Here is a 20,963-nt window from a genome sequence, read left to right on the forward strand (position 1 = left end):
AGGGGATCTGATGGCATGTGTTTCTTTTCATTTATTGGTAATTGTAAGCTTTTCGATTGAACCGTTTTCGGACATCTTGAAGAACAGGAAAAGAGACAAACAAAGAGAACGAGAAAGTAATAATAGTTAACGGAAGGTGGTAGAAAAAAGCGGTAAGTGCTTACAGAATACCCTCAAAGGGTTGAGAACAACAAAACAAGAATCAACAGAAAATCTGTTTAGCAACAATTTGAAACCAAGAAACAAAAAAACACGTTTTTGATGTCTGTAGTGTACGTTTTAGCGCCACATTTGATTTCAGCTGGATAAAAACTTCCGGGTAAAGAGTCTAATTTACAGCCAAATCAATTCGAATAATTCTTTGGTCTGCTAAATTACTTACATGAAATTTCAATTTACGGTAAAAAATTGAGATAATCCTTTGTGGTAAACATCAAAAGTGGCGCATGGAACACACATAACTAGAGGGAATAACACACCACAAAGTAAAAAGGATTGTTACAAAAAGACTATCGGAACATGAAACATTTGGAAGATATTATTTTATTTGCATACGATACGTAAAATATGCGTAAATAATTGACTGTAATTGAAAAAGCTCTGGGAAAGCTTTTCTTTGCCTTAATGTTGCGCCTGTCTGTAAATGACAGTTTCCGCCTTTATTTGCACTATCGCTTGCGAATCGTTCTGCTGATAACTAGCTTTAAAACTATGTTTCACATATTAGGACATATTCGTGTCTTTACAAGCGTGCTTTTGCTAATTGTGTTATTATGAAACACCGAAGAAAATTGCATCAGTTTCTGATGATGTATCACCATACATTTGAGTTGAAAGCACACCCAGCAATGAATGATTTTTTTTTAAAAAGCGATTTTGAGTGTGAAGTGTGTTCAACTGGTGTAGGGGTTTTTACTACTAAACAACTTTAAGGTCTACGTATGTTAAGTTAAATTTTATAAAGCGTTAACCCCCATTTCCACCAAATGACAAACAAAACTGAGTATTACATTCTTATTGCAAAATGGTGGCAAACAACAAACAAGTACGATATTGCTATAGCGGTTAAGTTGGATGCTAGCGGCACTATTTAGGTCAATATTTAGTTTCTTTAATAGATTTCCGGAACATACTGCTTTTTAATCGTCAACAAATTTTTGGTTAAAGTTAGGAAGTTGGACAACTGAACGTAAAAGGAAAAAATTGAAGGCAACAAATATGGGGAGGGAAGCAAAACTAGTGGATAAATCGTTCAAAAGAACAAACAAAACTCAACTCCACAAATCGTAAGTTAACACGTCTAGTCAGTGAAACGTAACAAACAAAAAAGGCAAAGAAGACAGTATACTCGTGCGCCACACGAGCGACAATTAGCGTTGAGTGTGTACGGCCAAACAGAGGCCATTTGAATTAGTGCATACGCTGCTGTAAATTGCTGGAGAAACAGTAACGCAACCCTAGTAGTGGTTAATGTTTGCAGTGGTCAAACGCATTTCATTTCATTTGTACTTAATTATGATATATGTTTTACAAGATGCTTGCGAAATGGTAGAATAATACTGCAAACGATTTTATTTAAATAAGCGCAATGAGTGAGTGAACTGTACGTATTTTCAATTAATTTGTAGTGCAAATGAAACCAACCAGTGTATGAGAGAGAGAGAGAGATGGGGGGCAAACAATGAAGCAAACAAATGAATAAAGCCGTAATAAAGTGTCTACAGTGGAAAAGTAGCATCGAAATCATTTCGCAAAAGGAATAGGTGAGAGTGTACCGGTTCAAACTTTAGGGATCGTTTTATAACGTTAGTCCTCAACGGAGCTGCGTTAGTCTAAGGTGGTTCTATGTTGTGCGGTTGGTCGCTGCCGGAGCGCTTCGTACTCGGTGCGGTATCGCAAAAGTATTTCTTCACATTTGCTTCGCAGCTCATCGGCGGACAGTGGTGACGTGGCCGTACCGGTAAGTGCGTCATATTCCGTGCACAACTCCTGCAACACCAACGGTTCCAGCCTACCGAGCGCATTCTCTGCGATCGACGCTCGGAGTTCGTTGCGGGTCGACTCTTCGATCGATGATTGTAGCTGCCCATGCAGTAACCGGTTCTGGACGGCTAGATGTCGACTGGTGCCATTTTTCCCACCAGCCAAACCCGCCTCGATCGCTGGCTTCAGTTCCGCGGCAATGCGACGCCTCAGTTGATCGTTTTCCGTCCGCAGCTCGGAGACCGTTTTCGACAACCGTTCTACCTCGGCCATGCTGCCCGACTGGCTCATCGGTGCTGGAGGTGTTCGGACCGGTTTGTTCCGTATGGACAATGCTCTATCGGCGTACCGTAAAGTGCTGATCGTTTCCTCGATATTGTAATCCGCCGGCGACACACAGGCCAGCATAAGTGTGATCGAATTTCCGCCGAGCGAGTTTTGCAGCAGGCGGGTCAGCTTCGAGTCACGGTACGATACGAACGTGGTACGGGCCGACTTTGTCGGAGACGTTCCACTGGACGATGCCAACGCGGATATGACGTTCCCGAGCGCCAGCAAACCTTTGTTGATTTGGATACTTTCCCGCAACCGGTCACCGCTGGCACGTGATTTCTTCGCCCGTTCCGATCCGGCCAGATCGACAAAATGTAGCTTTGAGATACGCACGTGCTCAGCGTTCGCGGTGTTTGCTTTTCGCCGCGAACGGATAATAACCGTAAAGATCGTGTGACTTCGATTGGACTCCTTGTTCATCCGAGTGGGAGCGGTCGCTCGGCTGTTGGCTCCGTGCATTAGCCATCGGAACGTTTCCTCCGCACTCGTGACGGCCAGCTCCGTTAGTCCCGGTACGATGACACCTTCGGTATCTTCCCTAATGCCCAGCAACCGTTCGTATCGGTTCCGATGGGATAGCAGGTCATAAACGTGCTCTTGGTACAGCTCCATGAAGGAACAAAACACACGATAGCTTGCGCTGGAACCGTCACCACCCGGAGGTACATTCACCGCATCGAAGATATCCAGCAACGCGCGGGGCAATATTCCGCTCTGATTCGTTAACCGTCCATCGAACGATGTTCCGATGGTGTAAGTTTTGCCCGACCCTGTTTGTCCGTACGCCAGGATGGACACGTTAAATCCTTGGAGCAATTTCAGCACTACACCCCGTACCGATCGATCATACACTTCGGCCTGTGGTACGGTCGGACCGTACACCTCAGTAAAGCTAAACTCTTCGGCACCTCGTGCAATCAGCCGTGGCTCTGCCGGGTTTGGTTGTACGATCACGTTATGGTGTCCATCAGCTAGCTCCTGTGTAGACAGTGGCCTGATTCGCACTGCAACCTGCACGGTATCAGGCACGGAACCCGAATGCATTCCGACAAAACGTGAAACTGTGATCCTTCGTTTTTTTTTAGTTAGTTACTAATATATTGAAAATAAAAAAAAAATGTTTATAAGAAAGCCTAACAATACACACGGATGTCGCGACATGCAACTACAATTAATTTCAATATTCACTGAATTGGTTTGGAGAACGATAGATTTTTAAACTAGAAGCATCAAATAGCAGAGATGGTAAACTATGCTCGGCCTGCTGTATTCGAACATCGTACAAGTTCACATCAATGATGGTTTGATGAGCAGGTGATGTGCATGCAAAAGCCGCATAATCCTTCTACTCAAGTTGGACTTGTGGATTCGAAGATTCCCAATAACAATGCGCCTCCAGATTTCGTTGCGTAAGTTGATGTCCGCAGTTACGATCGTATCAGCGTAGAACTCCTCTATTACCTCAAGAACGTCGTCGTCAACTGATACTCTGTTTTCTAGAGATAGACAGTTTTTGAGATAGTAGTAGACAACTGTTTTTTTTTTTATTCTTTTTGTTGAACAGCGCGCCCTCTTCCGGAATACACGGGCATCACTTTTCAACTAGCTCAACTGTGTGTGCAAAGCGGTCAAATGCTTTCGACTATTTATGAAACATTTCAATTAAATTTAGTGTAATTCTGATAAATTCGTCAACAAAACCGGATATGGTGTGAGAATATCACGCTGAAATGTTATTTTCAATAGGAACATTTTCCTTACTTAAATTTTATTATATTGTACAAATTAGACCAAACTACGATTGCTGACCGCTAATAATAGCTCGAAACACTGTTAAAGTATTTTTTTTCTACTTCAAACCGTGTAAATTTCATTTCGATTTGGGTTGGAAAATTAAAGCTCCTCGATGCTTTTAATAAGCTTGTCACGAGGGCTATTTGTTTACAATAGCGGTATTTTGACAGATTGTATGTTGACAGAGCCGGGTTGTTATGATTTTTCTCCACGGACAAAATTTTTCGCTTCTCTTCCAAGTTAAATTGATAATGAACGTAACTTGATATTTGTACTGCGATCGAATGTTTCGTAGAGTTGTGGTCGGTATTTCCGGCGGTGTTGATAGTGCCGTATCGGCCTATCTGCTAAAGAAGCGAGGTAAGTGGAAACACCAGTTATAAAACCCGTTTGAATTTCGTTGTACCCGTTACGATACAGGATTTGAGGTATGTGGTGCATTTATGAAAAATTGGGACTTGATCGATGAGTCAGGTTACTGTTCCGGTGAGCAGGATCTGGAAGATGCTCATCGATTGTGCCGGATGCTGGACATCCACCTGGAGGAGATCAATTTCGTAAAAGAATACTGGTTGGAGGTGTTTGGGTAAATACCTTTAACTTGCAAAATTAGGTGGAATACAAACGGTTTACCCTTCTTCTTTTTTATTTTAGGAACTTCTTAAAAGACTACGAAGCAGGAATTACACCCAATCCGGACATACTGTGCAACAGACACATAAAGTTCAATCGATTCTTTCATCATGCACGCGAACGGCTTGGTGCTGACGCGATCGCCACCGGCCACTATGCACGGACCAACTTTGGACCATTTCTGGAGCAATACGATAAGAACGAAAGTATGACTCCGAGACAATCCATTATGTCCCTGGTGTTAAGCATGTAACCATCCTTTCATTCGCAGAAGTTCGACTCCTAATGGCACCGGATCCGATAAAGGATCAAACGTTCTTCCTGTCGCAAATAACCGCCTCTGCGCTCCGACGCACAATGTTTCCAATCGGATCGTGTATCAAACCGCAGGTCAAACAGATGGCGAACGAGATTGGGTTGGAGTCGTTTGCACGCAAGAAGGAAAGCATGGGCATCTGTTTCGTGGGCAAACGTTCCTTTCAGCAATTTATCGCCGAGTACATCGAAACGAAACCCGGCCCATTTGTAGACGTTGACAGTGGGAAAGAAGTGGGTCGTCATGCCGGTTTACATCACTGGACGGTAGGGCAAAAGTGTAAAATTGGCGGCTGTCTTCAGCCGTACTACGTGCTCCGGAAGCATCGTGAAACGAACGTGATTGAGGTCGCTTCCGGGCACGATCACCCGTTGCTCTATACGGATATGGTGTACGCGGAACAACCCGTTTGGATAAATACTCCAGCCGGGTTGGATCAGGGAGAGGTGGTACGGTGTGAATTTCGCTTCCAACACACGAAACCATTGATCGGGTGTAGCATAATCGAAACGACTAGCACGCAGTGTGATGGACGGCAAGAATTATTTATTAAGCTTGATAAACCTCTCCGTGCGATCACACCCGGTCAGTACGCAGTGTTTTATCGCAATGAGGAATGTTTTGGCAGTGCCCGAATAGTGCAACCAGGACCGTCGGTAGCGTACAGCAAAGAATGGCTGATACCCAAGAAGGCGAATGGGTAAAATATTAATGAGCTCAATAATTTTCAAAAGTTGCTTTCTTTCGCTCAGTTTCCTTGAGAACAATTACGATTGTTGCTTCCGACAAGTTTACGCAGGTGTGTTGTTACAGGTAAATGATATATTTCCCTAATGATAAGTGACGTACCTTAAGCTAACGATTCGTTTAATCTCCCCCTGGCCAGGCAATAATTTATCGAAGGTTTCATTAACGGATTGTTGTGCACAACTCATTTCAACTTTTTTCTGTCGTCAGGAAAGGGTAGGGTAGGAAAGTCTATGTCGAAGTACTTTAAAATGTATGTCCTGTTACGAAGCAACTCTATTTGTCGCGCAATGAATTGAAATGACACAAGAAATCCCAGAAAGCTATCTTAACCGCTAAACATTTAATATAAATTGATATTGATCTTAAACAAAAACAAACAACAGCACAATCTAATTGCTATAACTACAAGTATCAACAAAACCGATCGATGGGACAAAGTGTTCTGTTGGATGTGTGACAGTTTAAGGCTAAAATTTTCTAAAGTAAGCTGCCCTGCCTCACCTGATCAGCTCAGCATAACGGTGAGCGCATCGAGAAATTTCGTACAGTCGGATTGCTTGATCTGTATGACGGCCGTTTCGAAAAAGTCTTGCGAGATTATCGCTCCACTACGGTTGCCTGCCTCTTCGAACGCTTTCGCGAAAAAGTGTCGACTGTCTTCACAGGCGGGTGGCACACCGGCCAGCAACGAGATACCACTCTGCAGATCGATTGGTGCGACGGCAATCAGGGGCAATTCCTGGGCCCGTCGGTTGCGCGATACGGCAACGTGTGCGCGTAGCAAAAACCTTGCCAGCAACATCAACCCGTACGGGCAGCTAAAGAATGACACTTCCTCCTGCAGCACCAGATACAGGAATGGACCGGCCGAGCGTATCTGATGCATTTCCAGGCACGTTTGCACCTGCTTGAAAATGGTCGTGAGAAGTGTTTTGCACATTTCGATACCCTCGTCGAGAATGGATTTTTTCGCTCGTGACAGTGCATCCATTGACTGTAGGAAGCAAGCTTCTGGTAACCGATCCTGCCGTACCGATTCCAGTATGGCCAGCATCGAGTAAACGTAATCCGCTGCAGAGTATCGGTTACGGTAGCCATACTGCAGCACGAACGAAGCGTACGTCACGTCCGGCATGTTGTACTTCGGGGCGAACTTTTCTATCTTCTCGTAAAACTCTTTGCGCAGCACCAGATCCATCGCGTTGAACGTTTGCTTGGCCTGTACCAGTGGCAGTCCCATGTCCACCAGCAGCTCGTTCATCTGCTTGTCACCCTTGTGCGTCCACAGTTTTAGCCGGCAGGCGGGATAGTACGAGTAGCGCAGCGAATCCAGCACACTCCAGTGCCGAAACAGGGCCAGCTGAAGATCACTCTCGAACACGATCTTAACCGATGTCTGGATGGCTTGATCGCTCTCTTTGTTCGTTAGGCGTGATACGTGCGATTGAAGCCTTTCGATCAGCAGCGTGTACGAGGAGCTTTCGACCTTGCCGAGCAACTTTTGCTCCGTCACGCCGACGATCGCCCACCAGAGTAGATCGAGTGAATCCTTCGACATGCGCCACGCCAACTCAAATATGCTGAGCGCTGAGCTTGAACCGTAGTACGCGTACTGGGAGTATTCGAACATCAACGTTATCCGTCGCTCTTGCCATGCTTTACGCGCCCGGCGACGTAGCAACCGTTGCTCGATGCGTTGGATACGATTGTTTCCTTTGCTGTCGGCTGTTGTTCCTTCATCACTATCACTGCCAGCATTGTCGTCATCGTAACCGGCATCATCCTCATCGTTACTTTCATTGTCCGAATCTTGAAAGATATCATCGAAGGCGGGTATGTTTTCGCTGCTGTTCATCTCACCCAGAATACGAACCTACGAGCCAAAAAAAAAGGATGTGTTCAGTGTTGGGTGTTGTACGTAACCAACCCACCCATATACCCACCTGACCATCGCTATACACATTGCACACATCATACGGTCGGTGCGCATCGCAGATAAAAAACACGACGTCCTGTTCCGGCTGCAGCACGTCCACGATATCGATGCATCCACCACAATTCACCAGCAGCACGTACCGTACGTCGCCCTTATGCTCGTTGTAGGCTCGCCTCATCCCCGTAAGCCCCATGATCGGTACGATCGAATAGATCACATTGTCACAGCGGAACAGTGCCTGCAAAATCTTGCTCGCACAGATAGCGTCGAGATCGTAGTTCACCAGCACCAGAATCCGCTTGCCGATCAGCTGCTGGTAGAAATCTTTCCTTAGGTCGGCGATAAACATTGCTTCCGGCGATCCGATCTAGTGTTTGGTCAGCAAACAATGTAACGCACCGAGACCGGAAATGGAGAAGACACCGATCTCACATCCGAAACAGAAGTCGTTAGAGGACGATATTTGGCTTTAATGGTTCGTCTGAATTTTGTTTTTACTAGGCAAACACACATTAGTATCACACAAACGGTTATTATATTTTAAAAGGAGCAGCACATTTTTGCTAGTAATGCAGTCTGGTACAACTGTTTGATGGATGGTGCGGCCGCTTTCTGTTGTGATGCTCTCGTACCATAACATAAATTTACGCGCCGAAAGCATAACTTCCATAACCCACTGGGCATACCTGTCAAAGACGACAACACACTTTTTGACGGCAAACTTTTGTGAAGATTATTTAATCAATCAATTTGGACTGTTCAGGAAGTTAACTTGTGTTTTATAGTATGTTTTATAGAAAGTGCGGAAAACATTCTGTTTGTTATTCACAACGAGCTTGTTTTGGCCTTGTTAACGGAGTAATCGCCCTTTTCAATGACAAAAGTTGCCTGGGAACTGTTACGAACTAACTGTCAAACTTAAATTAGCGACTCCTCGAATGTTTGCAAAATTTGTTTATTAGTTAGCTTATAAAGATCTTGTGTTGCAACAAATTAAAATTAATTTTATTTCTTTTACGACATATCAAATTCACAGCAAAATTTTTTGTAAACTGCCAAATCCAACGGTCCTTACAGAAAACCTCCGTGATGGTCCGAAGTTTAGCGAAGTTTGACAGCACCAGACGTCAATAGAAAAAGAACAAAAACATATCTGACCACTCATTTCCCCATCGTTTCCGCGGACTGCACCTTGTATGCGTTTTTTTTTATTGTGGTCACTACGGTTGCCATCGCGGCTACGTTCCTCGCACCAGGTGCAGTATCTCTGTTTAACTTCCAACGTGCTCGTCTCGCGAGTGTTCGAAGTGGCAATTGGAGAACGATAAACGGGTCGGCGCGTATCAGCGTGTATTTTTATCTCCGGGTGGTAAAACTACGTGTTTCGGAACGGTGTCTTTCTGATACGGTTGTTCTCCGTATTTCAGTCTGCCAGGTAGCAGGAATCGAATTCACATCGACGTCACACACGAGTGTCGTTAACGTGCCGTGCCGTGCAAATATTTCAGTGAGAGTGGTTGTGTGTATGTGACCGTCTATCCTCCACAGTTTGTATTCTACGCAATCGTGTACGGAAGGGAAAGAATCAACAAGCATCATTCGTCTACAACGCAACGCGGTTTCGTGACACCGTGGAAGAAAATTGATTTTCTTACAACTATCGCTTACGTCGTATTGATTAGCTGGCAGCTTCTGAGCAGCGAAAGGCGCCCTCGTTATTACACGCCACCACCATCGTCGCGTTAGCTGAAAATGTCGGGGAAAAGTGTAATGAACAAATTTGTTATAAGGAATATAGCCCAGCGACTCGTACATTGCATGTACGTGTGTGTTTTCTATCTGATACTGCTATGCATGCTGGATACGGCCGGCATAGGGGCGGATAAGATGCCGCAGGAAGACATTTCCGTCGTGACCGAGGTGGATGAGGTGGGTTTCCCTTGTTGTCGCGTTACGATTGACGTATTAATTCTTTGCGTTTCTCATTTTAGCTATCTCCGGATGGAAGCAGCAGTGCACCGACCGCAGGCAAGGGACTGCTTTCGTCCGACATTGGGTTTGTGCACGCTTTTGCTGCCTCGTTCATGGTGATTATCGTGTCCGAGCTTGGCGATAAAACGTTCTTCATCGCGGCCATCATGGCCATGCGGCATCCGCGCTTAACCGTGTTTGCCGGTGCGATCACCGCACTTGCCCTGATGACCGTGCTATCGGTGGTGTTCGGCATATTGGCCACGATCATACCGCGCGTCTATACCTTCTACATCTCGACCGCGCTGTTTGCCCTGTTCGGGTTTAAGATGCTGTACGATGGATACCACATGTCAGCGACCGAAGCGGCCGAAGAGCTCGAAGAGGTGCAATCAGATCTGAGAAAACGGGAAGATGAGGTATGTCCATCGCGCTCCATCCCAAAACCCGCTTATTCCTCCGTCCTTCGGGATTCATCGGGATTTTGTGTTTTGTTGTTTCGTCTTGATTTCGGTGGCATAATTTCACATGCGTCTAAAGTAGGCAGCACACTTCTCACGTAGGGTTAAAAGTGATGTTATTTGTCTCATAAACATCGGTCTTTGCTACATGTCCTTCGTTTCGTACTTGTTATGTTTATATACTGTCCACCCTAATGAACTATATTTTTTAGTGCTTGAGTTGAGTTTTTTAATACGCATTTATCCTATGCATCGTTTATAGACGTTCGCCTTTTTTCCTTTTTTTTAAATTAAACAATCCCCACGCAGATTTGCTCCAAGGAAGAGAGTGTCATTAACCCCCCGGTGAGCGTACGACATTGCCATCATCTTCCTTATCAGCGTGTTTCTGTCTGGCCCGTTGTTTGATGGTTTAAGTACACGTTTTTAATTCTTCTTCAGTTGCTGCTGTGCTTTAATCCAATCTTTCGCGGCCCTGACCTACCGTTCTCTAGCGAAACGTACGTCCACACAAGACTGCTCTTGCTCCCACTGTACATGCATGGTTCCGCCTGTTGTAGGATTGTTAGTTTTGAAAATACGTTCCAGTTCATCGAATTAATTAACCTCATGTCACGCGCAAGGTGATAATTTTGGTACATCAGCGCTTTTAGATGCCGGACCGGAGCATGGTCAACTATCATCGCTGTACACACTTTAATCTTGCTTGTTGTAAATCATTTTCGTTAAACATATGTAGCGTAGTACGGTGTCAGAATTGGTCAAGATAAAAGCTTACCAAACAAACAAAATCCACCCAGTGCTATTAAAGGAGCTTATTTTCCGAGTAAACAGCACCGTCCAAGCAGGTGTTGCATTATTATTTCGAGAATAATCAGTAGTAATTCCCATTTAATTGCCGATGTAATGAATTATTTTTATCATTATCATAAACGCGCGCGGCGCCCTAATGTAGTAGTTAACGTATGTGTAATGATATCTTTACTATGGAAACATGTTGCGCAAGTTATCCAGACAAACCATTCCATTAGTTCGTGTTGCTATGGAAACGATTATCGATCACATTCATCGATCTCTACTGCATTGTGTTATTGCGTGAAAATTAACTGTCGATGGAGGAGCTTAACCGTGCGATAAAGCACGACACCACCGCGTATGACTGATTTGTTTGCTACTATCGTATTGTTTTGCTCTTACAGCAACTTTATCGCTCACGTAGTCTTCTTTCACGGTTGCCTTTGAAGATACATTCGATTGATAACAAACCGGGCCAGAAACATTTCATGAGCACTTCAACCCAAACCGGACTCATGTGTCTTTTATGAATCAGTATTTAATTTTATGGTCCCGGGTTTATGGCACGCGTCTGCAATGGGAATCTGACATAGTCTTAATTACTTTTTTTCATTTCTTTGCTGCATTTTCTAGGACTGTTATAATGCTAGCTATCTTCTATCGGTGGGCAGTTTGTTCGTTGTTGTAGAATGCTCGTTAGTATGCATTTATTATGCTTTACCTTTCATGCTACGTATTTATACTAACATTATTCAAAAGTTTTTTTATTGCAAACATTTAACATATTGCAAACGTATTATTTATACTTAAGTTTTTTGTTTATTTTACTCAACATGAGCAGCTATAAGGTGCTTTGGCAAATTGCAATCGTAATAGTAGTGGCTAGCGGTTTGTTGTGTTAATTATCCTCAACGCTTTGTGTGGACGGCCCGTTCGAACTGACGCCGCTAAAAGCTGGTACGCCCTTGAACACGTTAAATGCAAACCTCAATGGAATCATTTCCTGTGTTGCTAAAGTGTTGTGAGCCAACTAATTGTGCAGCTTCCGCGCCCTGTGGCGCCCTGATTACTCTCACTATCTCCTTACATGAGTCACTGACTATCAGATGATAAATATTAGCCGCATGCAAACATGTTCGTTCAGAAAGCGATAAATAAAGCATGAATGCATGGCCTAACGTTAGTTGTGACGGCTGATGATCAGTCATTTGCAGAACATGCTTTTAGATGTGTGGTGCTGTTGCATCTTTACGATGTTGGAACTACAGTCAATATACCCAAGTTACTCGGTTCTCGCGGATTTTACATATTTTTTTTTAATTCGCGGATCCAATAACTAACACTCGATCCTTCGAATCTGATCATAATCCCTCTTTGGACAAAATGGAGTGTCTTCTTCTTTTTGATTACCCAGAATATATTTATGTACATCCCAGAATATGTGAACATATTTTGTTATTTTAGATATTTAAAGCACTGCAGACGTATGCAGTTAAAAGACGTAACGTCTCTATACATCATCAAAAGCAGAAGAAGAAATATATTAAAATAACATCATCTTGATGCACTCGAGTTTATACGAAATAATTCCTGTTTTTATAATAAACAATATGGTTTCCCGTAACACATTCTTATCATCACAAATCCCCTCGGATTCCCATCATGACAAATCTTCCGAATCCGGAGTCTTGTTTTGGATATCGATCCCGGATTCTCGTCATGACAGATCCGGATCCAACAGGATTGTTTGGGGTTCGAATCCAGAGGATCCTGGATTAAGGACTGGAATACCTATTTTAAATCTATCTCTACCGTCCATTTCATCATCGGTGGCTTTCTTAATGTTTGTGTTTAAAACCAACTGCAGTGTAAATGCTTCGTTAAATCCCATCAATCTGACTATTCCCTCCAGGTGCATCGGAGTACATTGGAACCGATTGTAGAAATAATTATTATCGCGTAAATCTAACAACGTTTTATCCAGAATTCGAATCATGGTTTACCTTATTTTAAATGACCCACTATGTCCGTTTGTGGACTGTAAGAAGTTAAAAGCTACACTGTGATCAATAGGCTCGAATATGCATTTTCCATGATGACTTGGGGAGCAGTCGCCAAATGCGGACGCCCCTCTATTTTTCTTATATTCTTTGCGTATTTTTTGAATAACACCACGAATTTCAATGCGGTGTACTTTAAAACTTGGGGCGATTCAGTGGTGGATTTGTCTCCAGCGGCACCGGTCTCCACACGACAGGACCGCTTCAAAATCCCTGGTGGACCAAACCCCCGTACACAGGACTACCTGAGAAATACTTTAAGTCTTAGTTTTTGGTACAAATTGAAGCCTCCAGACTTTGACATTCCTAAGGAGATAAGCACTACGTGTGCCAGCAGAACGGTGCTTCATAATTTACGGGAAGTTGACCCATTCCTGGTTTCTGGACGTTTTGAAGCGACTTCTTGGACAACATCTATGATCTTTTTCTATGATATCGTTGCTCAACGGTACAAACACATCGATTTGGACCACTTCAAGACGGCAATTCTCGAATTTCTGACGAAATTCCCATGCACGTCGTGCATGCCGCTTGCTTCTGGCTCGAGCAACATGTAAAGCCTTGAGCAACATGTACTGGGTTTTTCTTACGATATGATGTAGAAGTTCTATATAAACCAAGCTTCCGATAGCAAAAACCAGAAACAAAAAAAATTGTCTAGTTTTTTTGTGGTGTAAATAGTGTTGGTACAAAAGTATGTAATTCATCAATTGACGAATTTTCGATGCGGTCTGAAATTGGAAACGTTTTTGTTTCCGTAACACCAAAACAAAACATAGAAAATGTAATATTTTTTTCATTCTTCAAATATTTCGAGTGTTTTTATTAGAATTTTTTATTCGTCGTCTCTCTGCTTTCAGCAAAGATTCTATCCTTAAACCGATCTTGTTGTTCAGTCGTCCATTATACCAACTCTGCGGTTTATGCTGAAAGTTCATGATCCTTGAAAAACGTATGCAAATGTTAAGGGCTTTTGAATTCCAAACGGGAAGTTGAGACCATTTCTGGATTGTTTTCATGTGGAAGTGGATTGTATTTGCTTGGTTTATTCAAAAATCTCTTATCGAAAATAGTCGTTCGATGCCTTGTTTTGCACTACTATTAATAACTCTCCGATGTAGCTTTGTTGTTGTATATTGTTTCATTATTCCACTCGTCCCTTATTATGCCTATGAGTGTTGTTCACAGTTTTTCACCACAAATTCTTCATTTAATTCAATTTCGATCGCTTTTCTTTTTTGTTTAGCTCGCGTTAAAACAACTGTTTCAACGACGAGTGTTTCTTTACGTTGTGTGTCTGTAAGAAACAAGCTTAAGTTCACTTTAGCAAAAATTTCCCATACTTCCATTGATCTCGTTGCTCAAATGTTTGCTCTATAAAACATGACCACATCTTTCTTACTTTCGTAAATGCCCCTATCTGCGTGCGTTCCTGCCCGTGTTGCCCCACCCTTCAAAACCCGGTCCGGTGCAGCTCGCCCGTTCCATGAGCGGAGGCCGCAAGGAAACGGTCGAACTCGTCCCGCTGAGCGATACGGAGGACCAGCGGACGAAACATTCTGGCATCTTGCCCCGTCGACACGGTCCCAACAATGGCTCGTTCCATTCGCTGGCCGAACAGCAGCAGAGCCACACAACGTCTTCCGGTGCGACGCTTCGCCTGTCCGCGTCCGCCACCCAACTGACCGCGGAAGGTCTTCAACAGCAAACACCCGTAGGATCTCGCAGTAAATCTGGAATCTCATCGGAGCATGGTCCCAACGATGGGACGTCTTCCGTCGACATCGCCGCAGAGAGTGGCCAAGATGGAGGAGGAGAAGGAGGAGGAGGAGGTGAAAGTTCCGCACCCAACGGTGGTGGAACAGTGCTGGAATCTTCCCGCAGCAAACTGCTACTGCTGGACGTGGACGGTGGCGGTGAACGTGGCGCGCAGAGACACCGGTTGCGAACCGCGACCGGCAGCATTCACTCGAACGGATCGGTTCATCTGATCGCCGGCGCCGGCGCCGGTGTACAAGATGCGCATCCCGCCAGCATCACCACGACGGTGGCTGGTTCGACAATGGCCAACGGTGCAGCAAATCAGCACAAAATGGTTAGCAAAAGTGAGCCGCGTGTGCACGGTCTCCAAAAAAAACACGCTTCAAAAGGCGTTTATCCTTTTCATTTAACGATTTTACGGTTCGTTTTCCCACCGGTGGCACATTCATATTGGCCCAGCGGGAAAGGGAAACAATGCAACAAACAAACGAAAAAGGCACTATTTGTCCCTTTCGCGCGCACACACAGACACACGATACCAAAAAAAATACCTTATCGGAAAACAATACCACAACAACCAATCTACACCAAAGCAAAACACTTTTTCCCGAAATGGACAGGAACTAAGAAACCCCAAATGCACACGCCACCATTCCTTGCAAGATATCTTTCGTCTTGTTACTATCTGCTTTCTTCATTCTTTTTTTCTGTTGTGTGAGTGTTTTGTTTTAATTTGTTGTTACTTTTATTTTTTCCTTTATTGTTTCTAACCTTTATTTTATTCTCTTCTTTCTTTTTGTTTAGTAATATGACGTATCGTATGTTTTTTTTTATCATTATTCTGTTTAGCACACCGTTCTTCACCTCACCGTTTTGTATTTATTCGTCTGTCAATGCACTTGTGCGATGAAAGATGCTCTTTTTCACAAAATTGGTTCACAGTTTATGAGCAATTTCCCTGTGGGTGTAAATAAATTGAACTCCTCTCTCTCTCTTTCTCCTCCGTTCAATTCGTTTCGATTGTCACCTTCGTTTCGCCTTTGTTTTGTGATTTTTACGTTGCTGGGTTGTTTTGTGTTGCTGAGTGTGTCGCATCTTTCCCTTTGGTTTTTTTTTTATTTTGTTAAATTGTTCTTTTCAGTTCCGTTAGCTGTTTCTACGATTCGCTATGTGTGACTGCTGTTTATTTGTTTCAGTGTTGTTCAGTGTTCGCGTACGTGTGATTTCTAGTGTTGTAATGATTTTTAACTCTGCTATCATATCGCATTGTTTGCTTGCATATCGCATTCACGATGCATTTTATTATCATTTTTCTAGATAGTTTAACATTTTACACAAACTTAAATTTGTTTTTCAAACTGAGATATAGTTTAAATGAAAACATATTCATAGTTGTTTATGTAAATAATAGCAAATTATAATTTGCTTTATGGCTCCATTTAACTATTTTATTGAGTGTAAAATACTTTATTGAATTTCGTTTTCTCAGTTTCCTGTCATTCTTGTGCACCATGCTTAAATTTCCCTGTGGTGTTGCTTACAGCGGTTAACGATTTACAAAATTAAATTAAATGAAAATCTAGCATAAATTGCAGCAGGACGGCGGCATGCTCATCAGTAGCAGTGTTGTCATTATCCGCAGGAACTGGTGGGTTGTTGGTTTTGCTTCTCGAAGCTCTTCAGAAGGAATGATCTACACGAAGAAATATCTGTAAAATGAACAGATGAACAAACTGTGTTGTGATTCTCGATTCTTTGCACCGTTCTGAATCGAATTTTAGACAGCTTCATATATCGGACATTCTTCACGTATTGGTTAAATATTTTCATACCCTTTCCGTTCGTTTACACCGCTTATTAATTTACCATAATTGCCATTATATACTAAACTCCAGTCATAAAGTTACTGGCATCTGTTTGGTGCTGATTTTGCGATAAATCAATATTTTCCGCCTGTTAGTTTACAACCGGTGGCTCTCTTAGCAGTTTTGCTTCAAACCATCTCCATTGTAAAATCATCATTAATTCACTTTATTCTGGCCTAGATGTATCGGAGTACATCGGAATTGATTCTTGGGATAATTATCAACAAGAAAACTATGCAAATTTGTCATTTAACACTCTGATTTACACAAAAAAAACACACATTTAGTTTTGTCCAAACAACCGAAGCAACTCATAAACTCATAGAAGAAAACCACAACAGTAGTAGGCGTAGCAATGTTACGCCGAGGTGTTTTGCTTTGTTTGTGCAAAATTGAACTTCTTTCAAGTGGCACGAATGTGACCAAAATTTTAAATATTTCGAGATATTTTTTCGGAAATTCTCATTTAAGTGTTAAAATTTAAAATCATTTAAAATACTTTAAGTATCCGTGATTTGAACCAAAACGGTAATATGCATAACATCCGAGGTGTTTTGTATTCATTCTGCTTCGTTTATCGCTATATTGCACGACACATTAACAAACACCAACTCTCTCATCGCTTTCCATTAGCAAAATTTAATTGAGTACAGTTTATTGAATCAAAGCAGCCACCGTGTCGATGTTTATGTATGTTTTATTAAATGAAATAGTTTCCTCGCTAATAGAAGTAATGTGTTGTTATTTTTTGCTGCTCTAACAATTCCTGTTATTTTGAGAGTTTTTTTTTTGCTAACCTTACAATATAATGCTGAAATGTTAGTAATCAAATATCTCAAAGCTGCCTGCGTTTGCAACTTCAATTGGAAAACCCTGTAGTATTGCGATTTCAACGTCCTCTCCTCTGTGCATGTCTTCCCTTCTCTATGTTCTTTCATTTAGTAATTCGTTCGTGTTCGATCATCGATCACTGTTTGTAATCCTGTTTATTCCTGCATCAACCTTCCCAATACAACCACACATCACAATTAAGAAGAGGTTCAAACATTGGTCTCACTCACGTTCGATAAACTAAATCGGGAGTTTATACTAAATACAATCACACACTGGATTAATTCAAATGTGTCGTGCAGTAGAAGTTGCACCAAATTTACACTAATCGGGGTACCACCACCAGCAGCCGGAAACGAAGTCGTTCCCTATTGTTATTTTAGTGTTTTCTCTTTCTATTGATCTCTACCTTCCCACTAGCAAACGTTCACTAATGCGAGCCACTTGTTGGTTTCCTTTTTTTCCTTCTTTATGCACCAACACCATGACCACACATGACACACGCACGCAACGCAGCACGAACGTGAAATCAGTACCGGTGGCAATCTGATGGGCCAGGATGCGGAGACGGGCGGCAGCACCAGCCGGCGAGGGACGGGTCGTGGACGGAACAACAGCGCGCTCAAGATGCTGTTGCGTATCTTCATGCAGGCGTTTACGATGACGTTCGTGGCAGAATGGGGCGACCGGTCCCAGCTGACCACCGTGATATTGAGTGCGCGCGAAAACGTTTACGGTGTGATTGCGGGCGGTATTATCGGACACTCGATCTGCACCGGACTGGCTGTGATCGGTGGGCGCATGATCGCCCAACGAATTTCCGTCCGAACTGGTAAGCAATTTACTCAGTTAGTACGATGGCAACAAGGGTGTGCTAGATAGAATTGTGGTGTGATGCGGTATAATACTTCACGAAGCCATGCTCGATTGCAGATGCAGGAAATTCGCTTCAAAGCTGCAGTCATCTTTTCCAATTGCGAAAACGGTTTGCGGCAGGTTAAGCTTCACTTGTTCCAACGAGTTTGCTGTGCTCCTCTATGTCTTGTGGTTTGTGCTGACCATCCATCCGATCCTTTAAGTTTAAGGACTTTACGGGCTGGGTTGTCTGGTGTCATTCTCATGACTTGACCAGCCCACCGGATCCTGGCGAGTCTAATCCATTGTACGACAGTAAGTTCGCCGTACAGTTAATGGAGCTCGTCATTGTAGCGGCCCCTCCATTGTCCTTCCGCACATACGGGGCCAAAAATCCTTCCCAGCATCTCTCGAACGCGACTAAGAGAGATACATCGGTTTTAGCCAAAGTGCATGTCTCAGAAGCGTAAGTGAGTACAGGAACCATGTAGGTTCTAATGTCCAGAACTCGTAGCTGTAGAGACCTCCGGACGTGTATGATAAAGTATGCACAGTAAAATGGACATATTTTAGTGTCGTTTTATTCAAGATCTCTGCGGCTCTTCAGGTTCAAACGAAGAAGTTTTTTTTTTATTTCCTAGAGAAGCAGCAATATCGCATAATCTTCCACAATCCAACGGAATCCAACGTTTCGTCAAATTAACGATTGATTTGAACCATAGTAGTGAGTTATCCTTATCTTCTGTTTCGTTTTAGTAACCCTCATCGGTGGTGTTGTGTTCCTGCTGTTTGCCCTTAGCGCACTGCTATTCGGTCCGGGCGAAGAAGAACCCGTGAAGGTGCCTATTCCATAAGACGCGTAACGCTTACACACAAGAGCATTACCCTTTATGCCACACCATCCCAATCCATACGATCGACAAACTGCTTGGACTGGTTCCACGGATTGCAGCCCAGTAACAGATACTATACTTATCACTACAGACCACCATCAAAACCTGATCCTATCTTGTTGTTTAAATGTGTTGTGTAAGGAACTGGAGGATTTACCGATACCGATGGGAAAAACAGTATCTCCTCTACTGGCAACCGATAAGTCCAGCCCGAAAATAATAATGTGAATCTGTGTGTGTCTCTGTCGGATGGTTTCTTAATTTGAACTTCAACGAAAAAGGCATTAGGGGTAGATTCAATGTGCTTACTTTATAGACGAGCGCGTGTAAGATTGTAAAAACAAACATATAACATAAAAGAAACGAAATCCTGAATGGATGTTGTCTACACGCTACCCGATTACAATGAATTTGATTTCAGTCACTAGAACTGCAGTGTTGAAGGAAATTCAATAGTGAAAGGGAGTATACGCTCGAAGCGAGCGAGTAACAGCCGAAGTAGATACCGTTCGAAACAAAACAGGGCGTAGAGAGAAAAGTATTGAATTTGTTTAGTTACTAATACTTTAAGCATATTCCTTCAAGTGTGTCCTTCATAGGGGTAACCATTATTAGTTCCATAGGCAAGGAGGCAAAAACTCTTCTAAGCGAGATAAATTTTTCATGAAAATAGTGCCTAGTTTAACGGCACCAAAGCGAAGCACGCAACAACATCCAATCGAATACAGAAGCGTTAGACGAAATGTGTGAATACGGGACGGAGAAACTGATTGTAAAAATGAATAAATAAAAAATAAACTATTATTGCCTGTTATTGGGATGAAATTTCGCGACGTTTTTGAAACTTTTTTGAACATAATGAAGTAATTCTTTTGGATGTTGGAATTACGCAGCGATAGAAAAACATACACACAACCAGGTAAGAAATTCGCGGATGCTTCTTCCGCTTAGGCTGCATTTTATTTGTCTTATAAATACAAAAAGGTTTCTCTCGTTTTACACCTGTGGTTAATATTAAACATCTCGTTGTTTTGCTTCCTACCAAAATACTTCATCATCCATAAATCTGGTTGTCTTTTATTTTTTTTGAATATCTCATGCTCCGCGCTATGTTCATGCCAAATATATTGGTGTTCCTTTTTATTTGTTTCTGCTCTCTCTCTCTCTTTCTAAATTCTAGGCCACCTGTTTTCAATTCTTCCCAAATCGAAGGAATGCTAAGTAGTCCACTTTGCTTGAATGCGATACCGAAAAAAAGAAAATTACTGTAATAATGTACAGGTGTATAATCAAATAATATCTGCCTTTTTAACTAGTAAAGGAATAGCGGCACATACTAACTGTCTGTAGCAAATCTTATTAGCACTTTAGAAAAGGCAAACAAAATCTGCTCTGCACGCTCGCGTTTAACCACCATAAAAAAATAAGTCTTCGAAGGCATGAACTGTCTCTTTTACGTTGCATTACAGCAAACCATTTAAGCTTGATAAACCAATCAAACGAGAAATGCAAAATGGAATATTCTTACAGATATAAATATCGCGTCTTGCTTACAACATAATAGCGGTACCAGGTGTATATATGTATATATGGAAAAGAAGATAAAAAAAACGCGTTCGATCGTTGGAAAAAAGAGCACATGCAGAAAAAAAAACACTTATTGCCTGAAAAATCCGGAATGTTGGAGCGATTGTTACTTTCAAAAACAATTCAGTTTGTCTTTTGT

The 20,963-nt window shown here is 42.6% G+C and overlaps 4 protein-coding genes across 4 annotated transcripts; 2 read left to right on the forward strand and 2 right to left on the reverse strand.

Annotated features, from left to right (window-relative positions):
• Window positions 1-1,827: 1,827 nt before the first annotated feature.
• Window positions 1,828-3,360, reverse strand: LOC128707399 (chromosome-associated kinesin KIF4-like). Its single transcript, XM_053802352.1, has one exon. The coding sequence runs from the start codon at window positions 3,358-3,360 to the stop codon at window positions 1,828-1,830; it is 1,533 nt and encodes a 510-aa protein (XP_053658327.1).
• A 1,034-nt stretch (window positions 3,361-4,394) lies between these two features.
• LOC128708504 (mitochondrial tRNA-specific 2-thiouridylase 1) lies at window positions 4,395-5,763 on the forward strand. The gene is made up of 4 exons (XM_053803482.1): window positions 4,395-4,470; window positions 4,531-4,696; window positions 4,765-4,949; window positions 5,015-5,763. Exons 1-4 carry the CDS (start codon window positions 4,395-4,397, stop codon window positions 5,761-5,763), a joined length of 1,176 nt encoding a protein of 391 aa, XP_053659457.1.
• A 551-nt stretch (window positions 5,764-6,314) lies between these two features.
• On the reverse strand, window positions 6,315-8,094 carry LOC128708483 (cell division control protein 45 homolog). Its single transcript, XM_053803461.1, has 2 exons — window positions 7,753-8,094; window positions 6,315-7,682 (listed from the first exon to the last, which is right to left on the reverse strand). The coding sequence occupies exons 1-2, from the start codon at window positions 8,092-8,094 to the stop codon at window positions 6,315-6,317; spliced, it is 1,710 nt and encodes a 569-aa protein (XP_053659436.1).
• A 1,403-nt stretch (window positions 8,095-9,497) lies between these two features.
• Window positions 9,498-19,198, forward strand: LOC128706835 (transmembrane protein 165). Its single transcript, XM_053801776.1, has 5 exons — window positions 9,498-9,674; window positions 9,737-10,135; window positions 14,507-15,127; window positions 18,006-18,321; window positions 19,101-19,198. The coding sequence occupies exons 1-5, from the start codon at window positions 9,498-9,500 to the stop codon at window positions 19,196-19,198; spliced, it is 1,611 nt and encodes a 536-aa protein (XP_053657751.1).
• The last annotated feature ends 1,765 nt before the right edge of the window (window positions 19,199-20,963 follow it).

This window comes from Anopheles marshallii, chromosome 2 (genome assembly GCF_943734725.1).
Source record: "Anopheles marshallii chromosome 2, idAnoMarsDA_429_01, whole genome shotgun sequence".
In the NCBI taxonomy this organism is placed as follows: Eukaryota; Metazoa; Arthropoda; class Insecta; order Diptera; family Culicidae; genus Anopheles; species Anopheles marshallii.

Bases quoted from the DNA above. Each gene is read 5' to 3' on its own strand.
- LOC128708504 (XM_053803482.1), top strand. From the start codon at position 4,395: ATGTTTCGTAGAGTTGTGGTCGGTATTTCCGGCGGTGTTGATAGTGCC. The intron at 4,471-4,530 runs GTAAGTGGAAAC...GTTACGATACAG, and splicing joins CTATCTGCTAAAGAAGCGAG to GATTTGAGGTATGTGGTGCA. The intron at 4,697-4,764 runs GTAAATACCTTT...TTTTTATTTTAG, and splicing joins TACTGGTTGGAGGTGTTTGG to GAACTTCTTAAAAGACTACG.
- LOC128708483 (XM_053803461.1), bottom strand. From the start codon at position 8,094: ATGTTTATCGCCGACCTAAGGAAAGATTTCTACCAGCAGCTGATCGGC. The intron at 7,683-7,752 runs GTGGGTATATGG...TTTGGCTCGTAG, and splicing joins ATGTGTATAGCGATGGTCAG to GTTCGTATTCTGGGTGAGAT.
- LOC128707399 (XM_053802352.1), bottom strand. From the start codon at position 3,360: ATGCATTCGGGTTCCGTGCCTGATACCGTGCAGGTTGCAGTGCGAATC.
- LOC128706835 (XM_053801776.1), top strand. From the start codon at position 9,498: ATGTCGGGGAAAAGTGTAATGAACAAATTTGTTATAAGGAATATAGCC. The intron at 9,675-9,736 runs GTGGGTTTCCCT...TTCTCATTTTAG, and splicing joins TCGTGACCGAGGTGGATGAG to CTATCTCCGGATGGAAGCAG. The intron at 18,322-19,100 runs GTAAGCAATTTA...GTTTCGTTTTAG, and splicing joins ACGAATTTCCGTCCGAACTG to TAACCCTCATCGGTGGTGTT.